This window comes from Enoplosus armatus, chromosome 7, assembly GCF_043641665.1.
Source record: "Enoplosus armatus isolate fEnoArm2 chromosome 7, fEnoArm2.hap1, whole genome shotgun sequence".
NCBI classification, from domain to species: domain Eukaryota; kingdom Metazoa; phylum Chordata; class Actinopteri; order Centrarchiformes; family Enoplosidae; genus Enoplosus; species Enoplosus armatus.
This window is the reverse complement of record NC_092186.1, coordinates 23,186,128-23,206,768: the sequence shown is the minus strand read 5'-3', so window position 1 is coordinate 23,206,768 and position 20,641 is coordinate 23,186,128. Positions and strand designations below refer to the sequence as shown.

Below are 20,641 nucleotides of genomic sequence, written 5' to 3'. Positions count from 1 at the left end.
AACACAGCTGATACACTGTTGCCCTCTAGTGGCAGCTCAAGGATACTGCCACCATGGTTATATAGAACAGTAGCTCCTGAAGCATTCAGGGTTCCCCACTTGAAAGAGGAAAAGTTAATTCCACTGCCATTTCCCTCTTTAGAAGTAAGCACACTGACAGAACACATAAAAGTGACTGTTGTGATTAGAGGTTTCACCTTCCCCTCTCCGCATACAGAACTGACAGGCAGTTCTGCACTAAATCAACACACGGTTGTGAGCTCACGCTGCTGGTCATAAAAGAAGAAAAGAGGCACATTATATGGGAAGAGGACAGGGAATATACAGACAGTTGGAGGAGGACATAGTGACATCCATGGACGTGTATATATTAGTATATTCAAACATATCACATGACGCACAAAGTCAAGTCAAGTCAGTTTATTGACTTTTCAAGTCAAACGTCTTCAAATCAAAAGAAGTCAAGAATCAATAACAAGAAGAAAAACAAAAAAGGACAGTGCTTTAAGAAAAGAAAGACAGCGCTGTTTCAAGGTACAACTTTAACACCAGAGACAGCTCCATTAAAGGTCAAAGTCACAAACAGGAACTCAGTTTTGGCACACACACGTGCATACATGCACGCACACAAAACAGAGAGAGGAGTGTTGAGGTGAGAGCTAAAGGTGTGAGCATGCCGCAAAGCAGGTGGGACCAGGGACTAAGAACCAGTTTGACGTCATGCACATAACCACGCTGACACATGTTTCCCCCCGAACAGACAACAGCTTACCACAAGCAGAGCTAACCAGTTAGACACAGACTGTTAACTCTTGGGAGGAATTTGCTACACATTCTCTAAATTTGTGCGTAGTCTCTACAAAGGGCCATGTGTTTTCTGTGGCCACATCACGCCTACATCTGTGTGTTCTGAGCTCCATTTTCTGGTGAACAGTCATGTGACATCTTGTAGACGCAGTGAAAATTAGCGCTACCACTCACAGAAAACAAACGGTGGTCCTCCTTCTTCAGCCCACCCTTCTGTCTGCTGGCCTATTACCTTACTGTCTCATAACCAGACCTTCTTATCTTCATTTGGACAGGTGAATCCTGTCTTCAAGCCTTCATATACATATGTAAACACCTGTACGTCTGGGGTTTTTTTTTGTGATTTGGGGGAAGTAACCCTTTAATCTGATTTAAATATCTTGATCTCTGGTAATATACTGTAAAATGTGACCTGGGGCAGGACATATGCAATACATGCATAAAACTAAAACTTAAGATACTTTAAAATGCATTTAATACCAAACAGAATAGCACAAACAAAGCTTAATTTCAAAAGGGCCATCTTGAATCTGCATTCACACTGTGAGCGACACAATCACCAAGTCACCCGATGTCAAATCCAAGCATCAAAAAGTTATGGGAGGGTCAACAGGTTGTAATGTTAGGTATAAATGGATGTATAGAAGAACAGTGGCTGGCTGGGTGTATGAACAAACAAAGAGATATCCTCACCAAGCAGAGCGCTAAAGAGCTGACTTTGGAAGACATTGATGACTCTGTCCAGAGACTGCTGCAGCTGGTGATCTTCCTCCACAACCCCCTGTTTGGTCTGGCTCTGGTTCTGTTGCCTCTGGTCAAGTTTGGCCCGGTACTGCTGGAGAAGCTCCAGGGCCCGCTGAGCATCTGAGTATAAAATATACAGGTAAATAACAAAAAAAAAACCTTTATCCCCATAACTAATGATAGAAAAGGGAAGACAAAATTCCCCAGGCACTCTTAAGTAGAGCAAGGAGATTAGATACTGTACGGTAAAAGCGTCTACTTAATTGAGGATTACTATGGTGCAGATCTCACAGGGTCTTCATCGGGGGTGAAGTTAAGAAAAGACACTAGGCTCCATAACGTGAGCGTGGACACAGGTGTTAGCCTGTCATCAGGCTTTTAATATAACTAAGCTCCTTGCTCTTCTTAAGAGTGGCAGGAGACTGTTTTCTTTCCCTTTCTGTCTCAACTACTGTCTGTTTTCAGTGTTTGACATCAATGTTGAATTGCAAATTTGAACGCAACTGAAAAAACGAAAAGCATATAAGGTGTTCATTCAGCACTCTACACGGATGTAACAACTGTTTGCTTTAAAAGGGCACCCGGAGGCGCACGCCTACCCTCAGCTCCTGACTTAATATCACTGCAATATGATGCTACAATAAAACTGAAAACTGGAGTTTTGCGTGATACCTTTAACTTGCATTAATTATGAGGGAGACAATGGCTCTTTGTGGTAAACTCTGAAAATGCAGCCTATTTATGACACGTTATTGCATTCTGTTAAATGGTAACTACTATTAACTTTTATAACTTTACACAAGTCTGATAGAGAGGGGCATGTGGGCAATAGAGTTTAAGGTGTAAAGGAAGGCTGCAGGCTGCATTCCAGGCTCCATGGCAATCCGAACAGCTGATTAAACCGGAAGCACTGGCAGATCAACGTCAAACTCAGACGAAGTGTCGGGGTCCCGACACAGCACCTGTTTATTGCCGTGAAAGATGTCAAGCCAAACTGCATTAAAAATAATTCCCATTTATTTATTGTTTACAACACACGTCAGGTTGAGCATACTTTCAGATATCAATCACTTGCACATTCACACACTTTAACACCGCATGCAGTTGGGTTATGCGTTTTAGTGCATACCAGCTAACAGGCTGTAAACCAAAACAAACTGCTTGGTGGATAACTTGAGTGCCGAATTCACCACAATGTCTGAATAATTCGTAGAAGCTCTTAAAATGTCATCTACGAGTTGTGCGCGTACGCCAATAAACAATTTAGCGTTAAATGACGGGTGTTTCAGAGAAGTTTCGCGTTCTAGCGTTGGCGTCGAGCTACAGGACCAACGTCAACGCAACCTTCAAGCGGTTAAAACTGTTGTATTCGATGTCGTTTCTTTAACAAAACAAAATAAAAATAAAAAAACACAGATGAAAATACATTATCAAAAAAAAAACAACAACATTTTATTTACCTTTCTGTCGCACTGGCATGGTGACTCGCACCACAGTCCTCCTCCCCCTAACCCTCTGTTATTACAGATGTGTGCGCCTGTCCCGGGACAGCCTGCCTCCGAACTGGGACACTGAACTGACACCGCAACAGTCTACGCCGACCTGTCTTTTCGTCAAAAGAGAAAAAAAAAACACACACACACACACACAAAAAAAAAACTTCGCAAGTTGTGTGAAAGTCCGAGAAAACCGTCAGAGCGGCGGAGAAACTGTCAAACGCTGACGGTCACCGCGTGGACTTAGCACCCGGAGATGCCGCTTGTTTTCTCTCTCTCTCTCTCTCTCTCTCTCTCTCCGTCTCTTTCACTGTAGCTCTCCCTCTGCCTCGCTTTGCTAAAACTAGTTCTCCATTTCTTCATTCAGGTGACTTGACTCCAAACGCTGTCCGACCGGTTCTTAGGCGGCCCTGTGGGATGAACACAGACACACACCAAGTCCCTGAAAGACACACACACACACACACACACACACACACAGATTCATGCACTCACCTCAAAACACCATTAAAGCAGGTTTGAAAAGCTCCTCATAAGCGGCTTGTGCATGTTGGCGGTATTGTCATGTTGAACAGCCATATTGTGAGCAGTGGATAAAAGCCTGGTCTATCCCAGGGCCTGGATCTAGATCTAATCCACTCAACTGTGAGTATAGATTTGGGTTTGCAGATACTGATCAGACTCCCAGAGGTAGATCCATGTAACCGCTCCCACAGGCTGCTGCTGCTGCGAAATGATAGTTGCCATACATTTGCTGATTAAATTGGATATTTAACTGTGCAGACATGAAACAACAACAACGCCTGGTCAAAAGTAATAGCAAAAAAGGTATTTGCGCTGCGGGGTGTGTGGTGTTGATGTTATGGTGCCCACATGCACACACACACACACACACACGCACACAGGCAGTGGAGACAATAGATGCACACACACGCATATGAAAGCAAGGTGTATGAGGGATCCAGCTGAAATGTCACAGGTGCGATGCCACCGGCTATCAGGGAAAGCCCATCCCTGTGTGAGTTTGGGGGTATTGTTATGGTAAACAGTTTCATTGTGCTGAGTAGATTAAAGGTTCTCTATCCCAGGCTTGTCCCTACCTCTCGGCCCAGATCCACGTCAGCTACAAAGGCCTAGTTCACCCAAAACGACGCCTCTTAAAGATTTGCCCGAACTTACACACATTTACACAAAGTGAAATGAAAGCCAAAGGTCCCCAGTAAGTTTATGTATCTCTGCCAGACCTTCTTGTTTAAAGAAGTGCGGAGCGGAAAATCAAATCAATGCCAAATTTGTTAGCATCAAACGCATTAAGGATTGGTAGGTAGGTTTTTATTTTTCATATTTCAGCAGTTTATGTAAAACAATTGGTACTGCCAACACACACTTACACTTTGAAACCACGGGAAGTTGCTCCGGAAGCTTGGGGAAGTTTGTTGTTTAAATACAGTGACCGCACGTCTTGTGTTTCCAATATATGTGCGCGCTTTTTATTAGGTTGCTGCCATTTCACACTCAAAATAGTTTCAAAAACTGAACTTCGCTACACCATTGCTAATATTTAACTATGTATTTAAATATTTTTGATATCTAACTAAACTGATCTGAGACCATATTCAACCACAAATAATGGTTTCGCCTATTAGTGAAAGAGTGGCTGAAGGCTGAGGGTTCATGTTTAGCTTGCCTATTATCACTTAACATACAGTGCTTAACTAATGGGGACTAACAGTTATGGGTGACTTTGGTGTCTTGTATTTTCACCAATAGACCAAAAACAAATGAATCTGTCTAACATTTTGGAACAGGCTATATCAATATTTGCCATCTTACTCTTCAGACGAGAAGATGAATGTCAAATTCCTCTTTGCACATGAAGTAGAGGTAGATTCTGATTGCATTTAGCCTAGCTTAGCTCAAAAATGAAAAGAAATGCCTTAACAACTCCAAAACTGTTTAAAAAAAATACACAAAATACAATGTGTAGGCTAAATAAGACACCTTTGCGTTGGAAGCCAGGTTGTTCCACTTTCGATGGAGCTCGACTAACTGTTTGCCCCTGCTCCCGTCCATGTGCTGAGCTAGGCTAAATACACCCCAGACCTATCTGTGAACTGGACGAACAGAGAGGAAATGGGTAGGCTTGATTTCCCTAATTGCATACCTTATATATATATTCTTATATCCTTTGTCTCACTGACACCAGTGTATTTGACATTGTATGATACATTCGTTTAACTCGGTCACAGGGTCAGCAGCAATCTTGACAGCCCATGACAGTGGTGATGCCACGACTGTCAGAGTAAAAAGACAGAAAGGCCAAATTAGAAATGCAAAGTTGCTGCGGGACACACGTCAGTCCTGCATGTTGGACGCAATACACTGTATGCCTATGTCTGTCTGTAGACAGTGGAGTGACTGTAGGGACACTTCATCTGCATACACACACACACACACACACACGCGGGCAGCAGAGCTGAATGCAGGTCATGGACTCAGTCTCTGGTATTGTTATTGATCAGGTCACAAGAGCTTATTGACAGCTTTAGTGGGTGCACAAAAACTCTCGCTCTGTATCTCTTACACACACACACACAAACACTCACACAAATTGATGCCAGTATAATATATGAGTTAGCGTGGGGGGGGGGATGTATGCATGCATGGTTGTGTAAGTGGGTTGGTCAGTCAGCACACAGAAATATCATTTTGTCCGTGCCTGTGTGGTAAAAGGTAAAGAGGAAAGGGAACAAAGGGACATTCTGCTTTCGTCAATGTGTGTGTGTGTGTGTGTGTGTGTGCTATTACCCTCTATTGTTAATTGTCGGCCTGTGCCACAGTGAGCAGAGTTGTTCTACAGAGGGCACTGATGCCAGGAGGACAGTGGGGAATGGTACAAGACAGACACGGGGGAAGAAGATTTCGCCAGTGATACCTATCTTATTATAATCCAGTCATGCGTCTTACTGTACTGTATGCCACAATTTAACGGCATATGATAATGCAGTTAGCAGTGAGCAGTAGTATAAGTACTCAGATCCTGCATGTGAGTAAAAGTAGTAATATCACAGTGTATTGTTCCATTACAAGTAGTGTGTCCTGCATGCAAAATCGTAAGTAAAAGTATAAAAGTAGCTTGAAGTGAAAGTACTCATCCAGTGGGAAAATGGCCTATGTGACTGTTATAGGCCTATTTTTTATTATTGGATTATTAAAACTGATGCATTAATGTGTAACAGCATTATAATGTCGTCGCTGGTTGATGTGGATCAACTTTATAGACAGTTGGTTTGTCTAATACATGTATAACACTGCATTACATTTTATACATTTCATAAGCTGCTATGAAATCTGCAAAGTAACTATAGCTGTACGTAATTGTAGTGTTGTAAAATAAATATATATATACAATATTTGCCTCTGAAATGTATGGAATAGAAGTATAAAGTAGCATAAATTGGAAAAAAAAAAACTAACTACAGTAAAATATAAATACCTCAAAATAATATATGTAGCCTATAGGCTGTAAGTATACTTACTTGAAGTTATGTCCCAGTAGCGGAGGTTGGTTACAAAATAAAATGAATAAATATAAAAAATATATAATATTAAAAAATATTCATAGTATTAGCTAAGTTAAACAAATGGCAAATAACAGACAAAACCCTCTATATTTTAGACACACTGAATGGTGAATGATGAATAAGCACATTGAGCAAAATCTGGATGGATTTTCTGACTTGGCCATAAAATGAATGGACTGATCATTAAGTTTCCTTGTCATTAATGGCTAATAGTGTCGTGAATAAAGTATTTGTTGACACCTACTGAGTCAGTCTCGTAGGTAGAGTGCAGTAAGGAACACGAAGAAGAGTCAGGCTGTTAGACTAATGGACGGAGAGACAAAGGAGCATCGGCTGACATGATGAGAGTTTAATCCCACAGCTCCCTCCCTGTTTATTCTTCCTCTCCATCACTTCATCCCTTTCCTCAATGTACCTTTATTTCCTTCCTTATTTTGGCCCATGCCCCGTCTGCTTGCTCTTTATTTGCATCATTTCTTTCTTCATCCTCCTCATACGTCCGTAAATATTCCTTAGCTCCTCATTCCTTCATAACTTTCTTCCTTTTTTCATTACCTAATTTCCCACGTCCCCTTTTTCTTTTGTCTCACCCCCCCCCCCTTTTTGTTTTTTTTACAGATTTCTCTCATTCTACAGCAATAAAGACACATAAAGGAGCAGAGAGAGAAATACCCCTCTCTTCTGCCCCCCTAAAGACAGATCTCAGTGCACCAGGAGGAACCCAGATTACCAATAGTGACATTTTTATTATTTGTACAATAGAGACTTTAGTACATTATTCAAAACACTTCTTATATACTGAAAAAATGGTACGTCCCAAAGCCCAAAATGGCTCCAGTATAATCGCTGCACAGCATTTTTTCAATTTTATACATATATTATTTTTTGTAAAAACTGTATCTTAAATAGTATGTACAGATAGCGTCTGCAAAAGTCATTCTAAACACATGATATATATTATATATACTTCTGCAATTACATTTCTCCGCATTAATACTCAAACTTAAAACTGGAAGGATTTCAACTTGCATGTGCAAATAAATAAAGAAATAAATAGTTCTGTTAAATCGTCACTAAAATTTGTCCAACTTATAACTCGACAGCGGTTCTCTCTTCGGAGGTCAAAGTACTTTTTGTCACACAACAGAAGAAGCAGCATTCAAGTTGGGTAGGTGTAGGTACTGCAGAAAGCATGAGTACATTCACAATCAATATGAGTCATTTTAAATTGGATTTCATTCACAGCTATGTACAGTGACACCGTCCTCAGCATTTGTTCAGCTCTTATGTAGTTTAAACACATAGAAAATGACTGTTTTTATAGTCATATACATATATATATAATATATATTTGTATAACACAAATTCACAATTACAGTAGAAATACATTTTATACAGTTTTGGATAGTACATGTGTAGGTCTCCAAGTCATACTGTGCGTACTTCCATCCATAACTTTGTTATAAGTGTCATTATTATAAAATATCACAATTTTTGAGCAAAGCTAAGGTATATCAATATATTTAGAAAGAATTACCTGAAACATGTAGTAAAAAATAATTATATTATCAAACCTTTTTCTCTGTTCTCACCACAATATCTTTGATATTTCAAACTCTAAATAGGGTTGGGTGGGTGCCTGTGGTTAAGATCTCTCAACCTAAGCGGTGCCATTTTGTGCCCCTTTTATTGAATTAACTAAATTCTAACGCTTATTAAGAGGGTTGACACAAAATGGGCACAGGATGACACTGTCATGTCAAGTAAAAGCAAAGGACAGTGAAGGATGTTGTTTTGCTCTGGATGAAACATCGGATGTTATACAGAACAGAACAAAAGTCCCTGTCATGAAACGTCTTCAAGACACGTGTTGCATTGACACGAAGACAGAAAAATGAACCTCTTCACTCTTTTCCCGTGGTTACTTCTGTCACGTCGATACAGTTTCTGGCCATGAAGGTCAGATTTTGTAAGACCACATTGATGTTAGTGCATCTGAGTCTACGTTACTTCGTTTCCCTGCTCTCCTAAATGTCGTTTTCCAAACACTACCTGACCCTAGCCACACGTTTTTAACATTCACCATCAAAGTTGGCGAATCGACATTTCCATGTGCACCTCGGGTCAACTAGCGTCCCCTCAGGTTACAAAAGTTACACTGAAATTTCAAGTGTGGCCAAAAGTCTTTGTGACACAGATCGGATCTTTCCCTGATTGTCTAAAAGGGGAAAACCTGATTCGCCGCAGATTTACCCATTAAGACACGAACACTGTGTGTTATACCTCATTGATTCTGGTGGGGACATTCTCTTTTCTCTTGTTGCTTTCCGCAGGGAGGCCAGAGGTCAGCACACTTTACCAGAGTGGATGCTTGCCAAATGTTTCCCTACACGCTGCTGCTCCCACTGTGTGCAGATCGGATCTGGGCCACAGAGAGGTAAAGCTCTCGATGTTTTGGGCCTGTGTAAATACAACCAGGGAGGGGCAGAGGGTCCATATGGCACCAATTATAGAGCATCAGTCTCACTGAAACTCAGCGGTATAATACATCTAGAGTCCTTTACAGAGTAGAGAACTCTAGAAGCCAACAGAAGACGGCTGGCTGACAGTGACCAATGATGTGAAAGCATGCCGTGACTTTATCATACAACTCAAACAGCTAAAAAGGGATGTAACATCGCTATAACAATACCAGAAAACAGGACCTCAAAATATGGCACAGATATTATGAATAATGTTACAGTGTGTGTGTGTGTGTGTGTGTGTGAGAGAGAGAGAGTGGTTTTATGATTGATGCTGACTCCTAAAAATCAGGCTAGAATATAGACAGGGCTTCATTATGCAATAGTGTTGTGTATGGGGTCTACTGTGGATGTGTGTTTGCCAGTGAGTTCATGTGCATGGCAGTGTATGTAAACATTGCTCGATAGATGGCACTGCAGGACAGGTTAGGCTCTGCTGAAAATCTCAATGGGCCGAGCCTCAGAAATATTGCTTTAGCTCTTTTCAGCACAGCTGTGCAAGCAACAGTTTTTAAAACCCAAAAAAACAAGTAGCAGTGATGAACTATGAACAGTGTTTTCTTTACAGAAAAAAAAAAAAGAAAGAAATCAGTGGTATACTTTAGAAAATCGTCCATTTGGAGAAATAATCCCTGTATGTTCGTAGGAGAGAATTCAGAATGTGGTCTATCAACAATATTTATATCAATCATAGACTTTTAGAGTTGTCTGTCCAGGCCCCAAGGAGAGTGCAGCTCTAGAAAGCTGCAGCTCTATATATGTACACAAGGCAGAAAGTCTTAAGTTTTCAGTTTCTGTACACTGGAGGCAACAATACCTGCAGAACAGAACAGAGCAGAAGACAGCAGAAAAGAATACAACGCGAGACAGCGAAAGAAAAGAGAAGAACAGGGCAGAGAAGGAAAGACAGAAGGAGAGGAACAGAATAGAAGAGAACTGGACAACGCAAAGAAGAACAATGAAGAACATGGAAAGTGAATCATGTGCTACACCAAACAAATCACTGAAGATCTACCAAAATAAAAGGCAGTGGAGAAAAGCAAAAACACCCCAGAGCTCTAACTAACCAACAAAAGCAAGCTATTCAGACTGACCGATCGGATGACTGCCTAAGTAACAAACCAACCACAAAATTCAAACTGCAGCAGCCCTGTAGGAACTCAAAGCAAAGAGTCCTCTTGTGGTCTGTCCGGTCGTCGATCAGGTCCCTGACCGCCGGAAGACAGAAGAGCCGATATGTTTCCTATGGTACATTTGGCACTAGTATTTGCCTTTGGTCCAGCAATAGGCAAATAAATGTCTGTGTATCCCCCTAAAAAGGTAAAAAAAAAAAAAAAAAGCGGCTCATTTTTCAGTTCCACAAGCCTCCAGCGGAGGGCAGGTGGGGTGGCGTGGGATGGCGATGAGCAGAGCAGAGAAGCGTCGTTGTGTTTGTTTATTTGTTTGTTATAAAACTATTTTTTAGCGCGTGCTGCTGTCTCTCAGAACCATCAAGTCCACCGTCCGCTGGAAACTCTTCAGCAGAGAGACGGCTGTCTCGTGCTCCATGTGTAAAAAACTATGTCCGTTAGCCTGCAAGGCAAACACGCAGCACAGTCAACAGCATGTGTGTGTGTGTGTGTGTGTGTGTGTGCATGTATGTATAGAGGTATGTGTGCTGCAGTATTTCCATACATATGTCTATAAGTGTGTGTGTGTGTGTGTGTGTTGGTGGAGGGATGGAGGGTCACTGCCATCATTATCTCAGTAACACATCACTGTTGGGGAAAAGAGAGAGAAGAGGAGGAGCTACACAGTCATGCTGTAGAGAGAGAAGGGGTAAAGACAAAAAAGGGCTTTTAGATGAGTTCATCCAGCTAAACTGTACATCTGTGGAGAGAAGATGAAGGGGGAGGAGAGATGGGAGGAAAACATGAGAGCAATGAGAGATGGGGGGGGGGGGTAAATCTGTCATGGAAGTACAATCCTCACGGCTCCTTTGGGCTTAATTCTGGCACTACTTTGAAATAATAGCTACCGCAAATATATAAATCAAGTAAACACCTATAAATCACTTCTGTCTAGTGTAATGGCCACTGGCTGCCCATGGGAAAGTATCCCTGCAAGGTGTAACAATACATCACTTCAGCATCAAAATCAGAGCGCGCTCACATTTGCTTTCACACAACCTCGTGGTCTGAAAAATGAACCACTGTAATTCAGCCCCACTGAAAAGTTCCCAGTGTTTCGGCCCATATCTTCATCCAAAGCTACTGCACATAAATAGTACTAGTCGGGCTGGAAAAATCTGTTTCGGTTGGAAGGAGTTAACTGACCTGGAAATCTCTAAGAGGTAAGCGTACTTGTAGCTTAATGAACCACTTCATCGAGAGGCCAAAGCATTTTCGGCTTGTAACTTTTGCCACTTCTTTTGCTTTCATGCTCATTCTGTTTAAATGCTCTTTGCAATGAGGATCCTGATGAGCAGTACAGGCAGAAACCCTCTGGACTCACAATAAAGTTGTGCCAGACTCTTATTTAATAAAAGAGGTGGCCATGATGAGAGTGAATTCTGCTCCGGCTAGTTGAATTTTTGTTGACTTCTGCGTCGCCACTGAGGTCCCACGGTAGTTACAGCCAACACTGTACGATTACGTAGCTTCTGAGTGAAGCGCGTTCAGTCATTTCTTAACCTCATGAGGTTTCCCAAGTTGTCAGTTTCATGGCAATAGTGTTAAAAACAGTAGAAACTACATGTTGTTTTAGGCTACTCAAATCCCCCTGTGACCTTTGGCTCGCTGGTTAATGATGAATGAGAGAGAGGGTGGGTTGGGGGGGGGGGGGGGGGTCATGCCTGATTTCTGGACCAACAGGTACACACACAGAGGCCGAATGTACAGGCATGAAAATGCTGAAGTCTGATGCGCTCGTGTACGCTGAATGTAAACCCCCCCAGTAACGTGTTCATTTGTGATCCCTGGCTCAATCGCTGCTGGTGCTAATCAGTGCTGGTGTGTCTCTGCTGAATAGCTGTAGCGGGTTAAGTGTGCACGACTTCCTCTTTCTCCCTAGCGAATGCTCTGGGGAGGGTTGGGGAGGGAGAGAGGGCAGGGCATGTGGCTGTTTCTTGGCCCACGTGATGATGAGTGAGAGGATGTTACCTGCAGTATCTTGTCTCCGGGCTGCAGGGCGGAGGCGGCGGGCCCGTCATGCTGTACCCTAGTAACAAAGATACCCTATAAGTCAAAATGATACACCGTTAGGACAACACAGGGACACGATGGTTTAGAATCTTTGCCTTTCTCATTCTCATCTGAATATCCACCCCCCCCCCCAAAAAAAAATCACATTTCTGCCAAAATGACACGGGAAGTTCATCAATGCATTCTCTTTGTTCTAAATTTAGAGAGGCATGCACTTCATGATGATAGAATTTTAGTAATTTAAAGTACTTGGGTTTACTTGTTATGAAATTGAATTTACCTTCCTCCCAAAGAGACATAGACTATACATGTCAAAATGGTTTATCGTCTGTTTACACAGCTAAGGACTTGGCATAGAATAAACATGACGTTAGAAAGAGAGAAAAATAGATATACAGTAAATATATAAAGAATAAGGGAAGAAGAATAGGTGTGGGATGGGTACTGACTAGGGGAAAGAGGTAGGTAGCAGGGAGGGCAGAAGATATTTCATCCCCCATGTTTTCCCTCAATAACCCAAGGCAGAGATTGTAAAAACACCAACATCTTTTCACTGAGAGCTGAAAGATGTTTTTGGACACAGAGAAAGTGTGGGACGATGCAGCTGTATCAGCTCAACACGGTTCAACAGGGGGTGCACGCGTTGAACACACAGTGGCGAGCTTAACAGATAAATGTGCCACAAGCGACGCCGGTTAACCAAAAACAATGCCATGTAGTATCGACGGTGCGGTCGCACCTACATACTACAGTCTGTGAGTGAATGCGGGAACAAACACATATATCGCATGTTAAAGAGGTGTGCATGTGAGAAGTATTGGTTTAGTTAGGGTTCACAGTAACACTGGCATTTATACAGTGAGCTCATACAGGGAGCCTCATACATGTATGCAGTCAGATGGCTTTGATAATGTGGCTATGAAATGGTTGGATTTTTCAATGCAAAGAGGCACATATATGCAATTTATGCTAATTCACGGCGACATGCTACTGATTTCAGACGAAATGTCATTTGGATCACTTCATTGTGGTACTTCCACATTCCTCCAGACTTAATGACATGTCCCTGTCGGGTCCCATATGGAGCTCACTGTACATTACAAAACGTCTTTGTTAGCAGCCGGAAATTGTTAGTCACAACAGTCAGACGTAACATACACACTTTAAAGCAGTTGCACACAGAGCTGCAGTGCCCTGCGAAAACCCTTCAATCTTCAAAATTCCCGGATTTTTCAGAAATTTTGAAAACCTGTACCTGTTTATGCGGTATTGTTAACGAATGGTGAGTTAGATAAAAAGGAGAAATATTGAGGATGAAGTTTTTGCAGCTCGGAGAGATAGCGTATACACAGTTTTCTCCAGGAGATGGCAGTTGATAAGTATGTTATCGACAGCAGCTCAGTGTGCAAAGACAGCACATTTAGCAACACCAGGAACAGAAAATAGGATTTTCAATCGTTCATGACCCAGATCTGACTAAAAACCCATGCTCCGCTCCTTAAAATCCCGTCTTCTGTTCTCAAACCGAGCATGAGAAGCTAATACATCAAAGGCCGGGATCCCACTCCTGTCAATACAGGAACTGAGTCACCGTCTAAACTCGCTGAATCCTAATTAGCCAGAAGAGAAACTTGACCCAGTGGCTTAGAGTGCCACAGCGAGTCTTTCAAGTCAAACTTAGAAGATCCTTGTCATGTCTTTATCAGAAACCTGATAATGACTTCTTGGCAGGTTTCACAAAGGATTTTAAAACATTAGGAAAACGTCAATCAATCAAATTGTGTGATAAGGAAACTCTGTTCCGACAAGTATGTTTGTGAACCTTCAATCAGTCTGAATTAGTTCTTGGAAGATTATTCTGTTTCTATACAAGAAACACATGCAAACAGAGTAGATCTTTAAAGAAGGACGATCAGGCCGGGGTCCATTGTTGTTTCAAGTAAAAACCACAAAAAAAAAAAAAAGGTTTAAATAAAAATTAAAAAAACCAAAACCAAAACAATAAAGGCGATTAATCAAGAGCTGCAAGAGCCCAGAGAAATCAGAGGATGGGTGCAAACAACAAGTTGATCACAAGGGGGAGCCACAGTCCTGTGGAACAGCGGTGGCTGTGGTAGGGCTCTCGGGATCAAAACCACAGATGTATAATTAATCAGTCAAGCTGTTTACTTACACAGTTCTTTTTAACTATTTAAACTCTGGCTCGAGCTCGCCTCGGGTCTAACCTTAATTTACATTCAAAGAAAATGAAGTAGTCTTAAACCCGGCAATGTCTGCTCTGACTGAAATAGTCCCAAATGTGTATGTGGAAGCGAGAGGAGTTCTCGTAAGTAGGTCAGAAAAGACGACAAAAGAAACAAAATCAAAAGCATCCGTGTTTGCTTGAGCTACAACTGCTGACGTATCAGTCCTGAGTGCAGACAACCACTGACAACGGCATGAAAGCAACCAAGATGCCTCGCATGTGTGGATGGGAAGTAACAAGGGGAACCAGAGTAGGAGCAAGGTGATTAAAAGGAAATTTTGGAGGTGACAGAAGGTAAACATCCACCGCGGGACCCCGTGGGAGCCCGTGGGGGCCACACGTGCGGGGTCTGGGGTGCGCAAAGCAGACATACGGTTCTTGTCACGCCACATTTAGCGCGTTTCACTTTAGAACATTAACGTTAACCGGCATCACTGCAGAAGATCAGCAGGTGACTGACAATCACTGTCGCTGCTCACTATACACTGAGATTCTAGAAAGCTACAGTATGATGGTAAAGGTAAACATTTTAATCTAATGTTAATGCCATTAATCCATTAACATGGATAGATTAAGTATGTCTACATGTATACAGTATGCATGTTCTTTCCTTAACAAAATATTCAGAAGAATCCCTTGAGAAACTGATCATTTGCATTGACTCCACTCGCTGGCCGTGTAACACAGCATTAATAATGGACAAACTGCAGCCGGTGGAAGCTTTATGGACACCAGTAGAGATGGGAATGATTAAATAACTGTACGTGTCAGCAACTGAGTCACTACTTGTCCCCTTAAAACTTAAGTTAAATGATGAATTGACAGTTTCTATATCATCACACCCCCGACTTAAATTAATTCACCATTTGTCACATGGGCTGCGCAGAGTCCGACTGTTTCAAGAACTCTTCTTGTAGGCTCTCTATTTATAGACCAGCCGTCTCGTCAGTTACTCAACGTCTGAATAACAGTCAGTGAAATCTGCCATACTTCCCGTCCCGAGATCAAAGTGTTGAACATCTAAAATCACCCACGGTGTCCCAGAACTAAAGCAGCCGTCCCAAAATAGCTGTCAGAGCTCGGTGAGCAGCCTCGCTCCTTTAGACTGACTATAGCAGCATGTTTCTAGGACAGACTGCCATGTGCGGGAGGCCTGGGGGATCTGCAACCCCAACAGGCTCCCAGTGCAAGGCACATACTGACAGAATCAGTCAAACTCAGAAGTGGAAATGATAAAGGAGTTTGGCCTATCTCGTAATGAGACACCGCGTATGCACGTGGGCACGAATTTCTAAATACTGAAATATTCAAGTTTAACTTCATTTTCCAAGAGACCTAATACTTTGAATGTCTATGTACACGCACAGTGTGTGTGTGTCGGGTATCAAAATAGCTTCTTGTACTTGTACATCCTGATGCTAACAAGGATTTCCATTAATTCAAGAGGTTTAGTTTTGATATACTTTATCACACCTCAGGCTTCTTTACCCCTTCAAATAAACCAACCTCAATTAAACTGCTTTCTCCCCCAACAGTCTGTAGTACAAGATCACAGACTCAAAGTTGACCACGTCAACTGCTGGCCCACAGACAGACACACGGACAGATAGACGAAACACTGCGGTAACGAGCAGCAGTTTCCATGGCAACTCTGAGGTAAAGCAGGGGAGGCTGTGATTGGCTGGCAGGCCGGGTCGGGTCGTACCATGTCGGAGGGTTTGAAGGGGTTCCCCTGGCCACTGATGCCACCAGAGATACTGAAACCAAGACCAGGGTTCTTCTCTATTCTCACACACAACTAGAGAAAGAGGAAGGGGAGAAGAAGACAGGCAGAAAGGACAAGAAAAGAAAAAAGAAAGACAAAGTGAAAGTGAAATACAAAGACCATAACCATCCCTACACAAGCACAGAGTAGATAGACAACATGTACGACAGTGGAAGAGGGCTTTCATGTGGTGTGTGACACGTTTTGGCAGCTATATTGGAGGTCCTCAGTTCTCTGGCAACAACAATTGAGCCACAAATATCCTTGTCAGAGTTTTTCTATTTGGCATAATAAATCTCATACTAGGAAGGGAAAAACAAAACCCCGCAGGGAGATCAGCTGATCCGGGTGGTGTGAATGACTTCATGTTCCTACCTAAACTGGTACAGTGATCTCCATCTGTGAGATATCTCGGATTTAGAACTACGCCTCCATGGCTTTTTCTAGACCCTGCTTCTTCACAAAGCGTTGCTGTTAGGAGGCTAAAATTACACTCACATGTCCCAGTTATTATAATGTTTCGTGTCCCTCAGTTCACAGCTTGTTGGCCTTACGTGGAACCTTCAAAATCCACTTGCCGACATGAGCATCTGATCTGGTAACCATCATGTCCTCTTTTTGACACATCTGATCTGGCTACAGTAGTTAACATTAACCACTTCTGTCTCTGCCAACTTAGCTTGTTGGTTCGTTCTCTGTCTATATCTCTGTGTTATCTCGCTTTTACCATTTCTATTTCTTGTGTGCATTAGTCTCAAATCGTTTTCCTGTTTGCATTTGCGCTGTACTGTATTATTATCAGCTCGTCAGTCATTTGTAACACTTTGCAAATACATTTTGACTGACTGATTGATACTACATACACTATATAAATACGTTACTATATATTTAGCCATCATTTGAGCACAACTCAGAACTCCAAGATAGTGTGGGTTGTGGTTGTTGAAGACAGACAGATGGACAGCCAGACAGACAGACAGACAGACAGACAGACAGACAGACAGACAGAGAGATACCTGCTCCTGGAAACCGTCCGTGCTCTTCTGGCCTTTAGTCTGCAACAGGCAGCGAGCGCTCTGAGGCCGTGGGTTGGTGTGGGTCATGACAACCTGGTTGCTATGGACCATGCCCTGGTTGCTGTGGTACTGGGGGTTGGTGGCGGGCTGATGGGAAGAGTGGGAGGTATGGGGGTTGTACTGGGGCTGATTCCCAGATGGGGACAGTGCCATGGGCAGGCCGGAGCTGGGGTAAGCCTGTCCAGGAGCAGGAAGGCCTGGACGGAAAAAAATAAATGGCGTCTCACACTCTGACATAAAACTCCCTATGATTGATTAATGAGTAGGCTGTTGACTTGAGACACATGGAACACATGCTTAAATTATACACTGCCCGACTGATGTACTATTGCTGGGTAATGTCAGGTTTCAAACTTTAAACTGGGGCAAATTAAATTGAACTTTCATGCTACAGTACCTTGAACTGAATTTAAGACAAATAAAACAAAGAAACCAACAAACAAATCTATAAATACCAAACCTTTCCGGAATAAACAGGGGTAACCCAATAAACTACAAAGTAGTCTCACACTCCTTGGGCACATTTGGAGTTTCAACCCCAAAATAAATCTTCACAAATAAACCATTTTGAACTTATTACCATTTACCTTGAGGCATGGTGCCTTGGTACTGGCCCGGCCCCCCAGAGGGAACCACTGACAAGGGCATCCCTGGTTGGTACTGGCCCCCTTTGTTCATCATCCCGTCGTAGCCCTGCTGCCCGACCACACGATGAGGCGTAGTGGACGAGGAGGAGGAAGAGGAAGTGACGATCATGTGTGTGTTGTGCGACTGGTGGGACGGGTTGTGGGAGTGGGCACTCTGTGGACGGAGGAGGGGCAGTTAGAGGCACGGCATGAAAAATGACACACCAGAGGAATGGATACCATTCATTTTAAATGCATGTATTTCCAGGATCAGCTCTTACCTTTTTCATGAGGTTGTCAGGTGGGACGTCCCTCCGACCAAGTGAGTAGGGAGCCCACTGGTTGCTCCCTGACACCCCCTCCTGGTCATTATCCAGCATGGCAGCCTGCTGAGAGGGGGTCTGAGAGAGAGAGACACACACAGAGTGACCATTACTGGAAATGAACATTTAACTTAAGTCATTAATTCAGGTATCAACCTTTGCCTGCACGAGTTTCAGACAGGTTTATATTAATGTTATGTGAGATTCTGTCGTTTTAAGTATGGATACTGTAGGACGATGTTACCACCAGCCAACACGGTCTGATGCCCCTTCCTCCTACATCCCCTTAACACATGGCACTTCTCTACGACATTAAATATTAATGATTAAATAAGCAACAACCACAGTTGAAAAACGTCTTTAGGTATTATTTATCAGTGGCTTAATACTCAAAAAACGAATCTGTTTCATCAGGATTGTGGGAGTGTGGCTTGATCAGATTTGATTTGACAGTGATCAAACAACCCACTTATTGTCCTCAGATTCAGATTCAAATGCTGCCAAATCCTGATCGGCTCATGGAAATAACGTGACATCCCCTTTCCTGACTGGGCCCCGCCCACTTCAAACCAGTATGAAGAGCCCAGAGGGACAAAAAAAAAAGAAATACTGTAATCTCACATGTGAAATCACCAAAAGTGTGCAGAAAATTGTGTGTTCACTTGGCATCCCATCACCCATATTAAGAAGCTGTTGGAGAAAACAAGTTCTGAGGGCCTTAAAAAGACTATTCCTTATTTGTATAACGTGGCAGGTAGTAGAAAAATAAAAAACAAACTTTATAGCTAATAAGAATAAGAGAGCCAGCCCCCATGGTAAGCCCTAAAATGGTTGAATGTGGTGTAGACCTGCAATGCCCAACAGCTCCACGTGTCAGACAACAAAGATCCACCAGTAGATTGACATAATAAATTGTTTTAGGATGGCGGAGACGAATGTCTGTTTGTTGCTCTGCCTCAATCTCTGTTTGCTTTGGTAACCTTGACATGTGGAAAGTGTCTTCTAGTTGGGTCCCAACTCGTGAAATACCAATCCATCACCAGAATGTGCTCACAGGCTGCTACACTTGATGTTTTAAGTGGCTTTCAGTCATGTCGAGGAAGATTCATGGGATTTGAAAACGTATCATACCCGGTTCGTCGATACTCACAGCCGGGGGAGGTAGACAATGTAGTTATAAAAATCTAAATTATGATAGCAATAATGGCACACAGTTAAATAACAGTTCATGGTTGCTGTAGTTGGGTGAGGAGGCAGTGGCAGCTATTCTCTATAATTACCTATGTGTGCAGTAATAACAGCAGTACCAGGGGTTCATTGTTCTCAGAGGGATACTCACAGCGTTAGCAGATGGAGGAGGAGGTAGTGGCAGCCAGCGGCCAGCAGGGGGCTCATGCTTAGTGTTATTGTAAAGGTTAAAGTTCAAAGTGCTGCTGCGCCCCTGGCCATGACCCCCGCCCTGACAGAGCATGCCCAGCGTGAGCGTGTTGTGCTTTAGGACACCACTCTGATTGGAGAAGACAACATCACATGACATGGGTGAATGTAAGGGGGAGGGGGGGGGTGGGGTTGGGGGCGGAGCCTACACAGCGGGCTGCAGCGTTTTGACAACACACTGTGAGCTCCACAGACAAACAACAGTAACACTGATAAAACAACAACAACAACAACAACAGTGCAGAGTCGCTGAAAGCACAGAGAAATGTTAGCTAGTGATCGGTCAATACACACAGAGAACATAGTGTCATACAAGCAAACAACTGGTGGGTCAATTCATTCCAACATTAGTATGCAAGTTTTCAAATTAGTTATGTAGTAACATACGTGGACATTTAAACAAACAATAAACCTATAACATAAGGTTTTATTATACATGTTAAACTTCTGCGTTTACAGACAATGTGCTTTAATGCTTCATTGCGCCATCCCACAGCTTTTTGTTTTGGCGAGGTGGATGTATTTTGCACCATGTGACAGGCTAGAGAAGATCATAAGATGCGTGTTGCCAAAAAGCTTTTTACATTTTTTTTTATAACTGTGTGCTCCAGACCTCCGCCCTACTGCGTCTGATTGTCCTGTCTGTTGAGGCACCGGTTCTGATTAAAAGAATTTGTTTGAAAGTTTGACATTTTGGAAAACATGTTTATTCACTTTCTTGCTGAGAGTTAGACGAGAAGACTGATAGCGCTCTCATGTCTGTACGATGTCTCCCTAATTATGTCTCCCACGTTACATCGTGTACAAACAGCGAGTTGCGCTTTAACAGGGGTT

At 42.7% G+C, this 20,641-nt stretch overlaps 2 protein-coding genes across 3 annotated transcripts in view; both read right to left on the bottom strand.

The window, feature by feature from the left end:
• The window catches only part of LOC139287626 (discs large homolog 1-like protein), a 97,543-nt gene extending 94,497 nt beyond the window's left edge, over positions 1-3,046 (bottom strand). For both annotated transcript variants that reach the window (XM_070908765.1, XM_070908766.1), the window contains exons 1-2: positions 3,012-3,046; positions 1,501-1,671 (exon numbers count right to left, since the gene is read on the bottom strand). In XM_070908765.1, the coding sequence (XP_070764866.1) occupies positions 1,501-1,671; positions 3,012-3,030 (190 nt within the window). In that variant the 5' untranslated portion in view covers positions 3,031-3,046. The remainder of the gene's footprint in view (positions 1-1,500; positions 1,672-3,011) is intronic.
• Positions 3,047-10,614: 7,568 nt separating this feature from the next.
• lrrc7 (leucine rich repeat containing 7) overlaps positions 10,615-20,641 on the bottom strand; it is a 63,276-nt gene continuing 53,249 nt past the window's right edge. Inside the window, exons 28-34 of the mRNA XM_070908969.1 lie at positions 19,710-19,877; positions 18,329-18,448; positions 18,009-18,222; positions 17,362-17,618; positions 16,286-16,378; positions 12,294-12,368; positions 10,615-10,725 (exon numbers count right to left, since the gene is read on the bottom strand). Coding sequence (XP_070765070.1) covers positions 10,615-10,725; positions 12,294-12,368; positions 16,286-16,378; positions 17,362-17,618; positions 18,009-18,222; positions 18,329-18,448; positions 19,710-19,877 — 1,038 coding nt within the window. The remainder of the gene's footprint in view (positions 10,726-12,293; positions 12,369-16,285; positions 16,379-17,361; positions 17,619-18,008; positions 18,223-18,328; positions 18,449-19,709; positions 19,878-20,641) is intronic.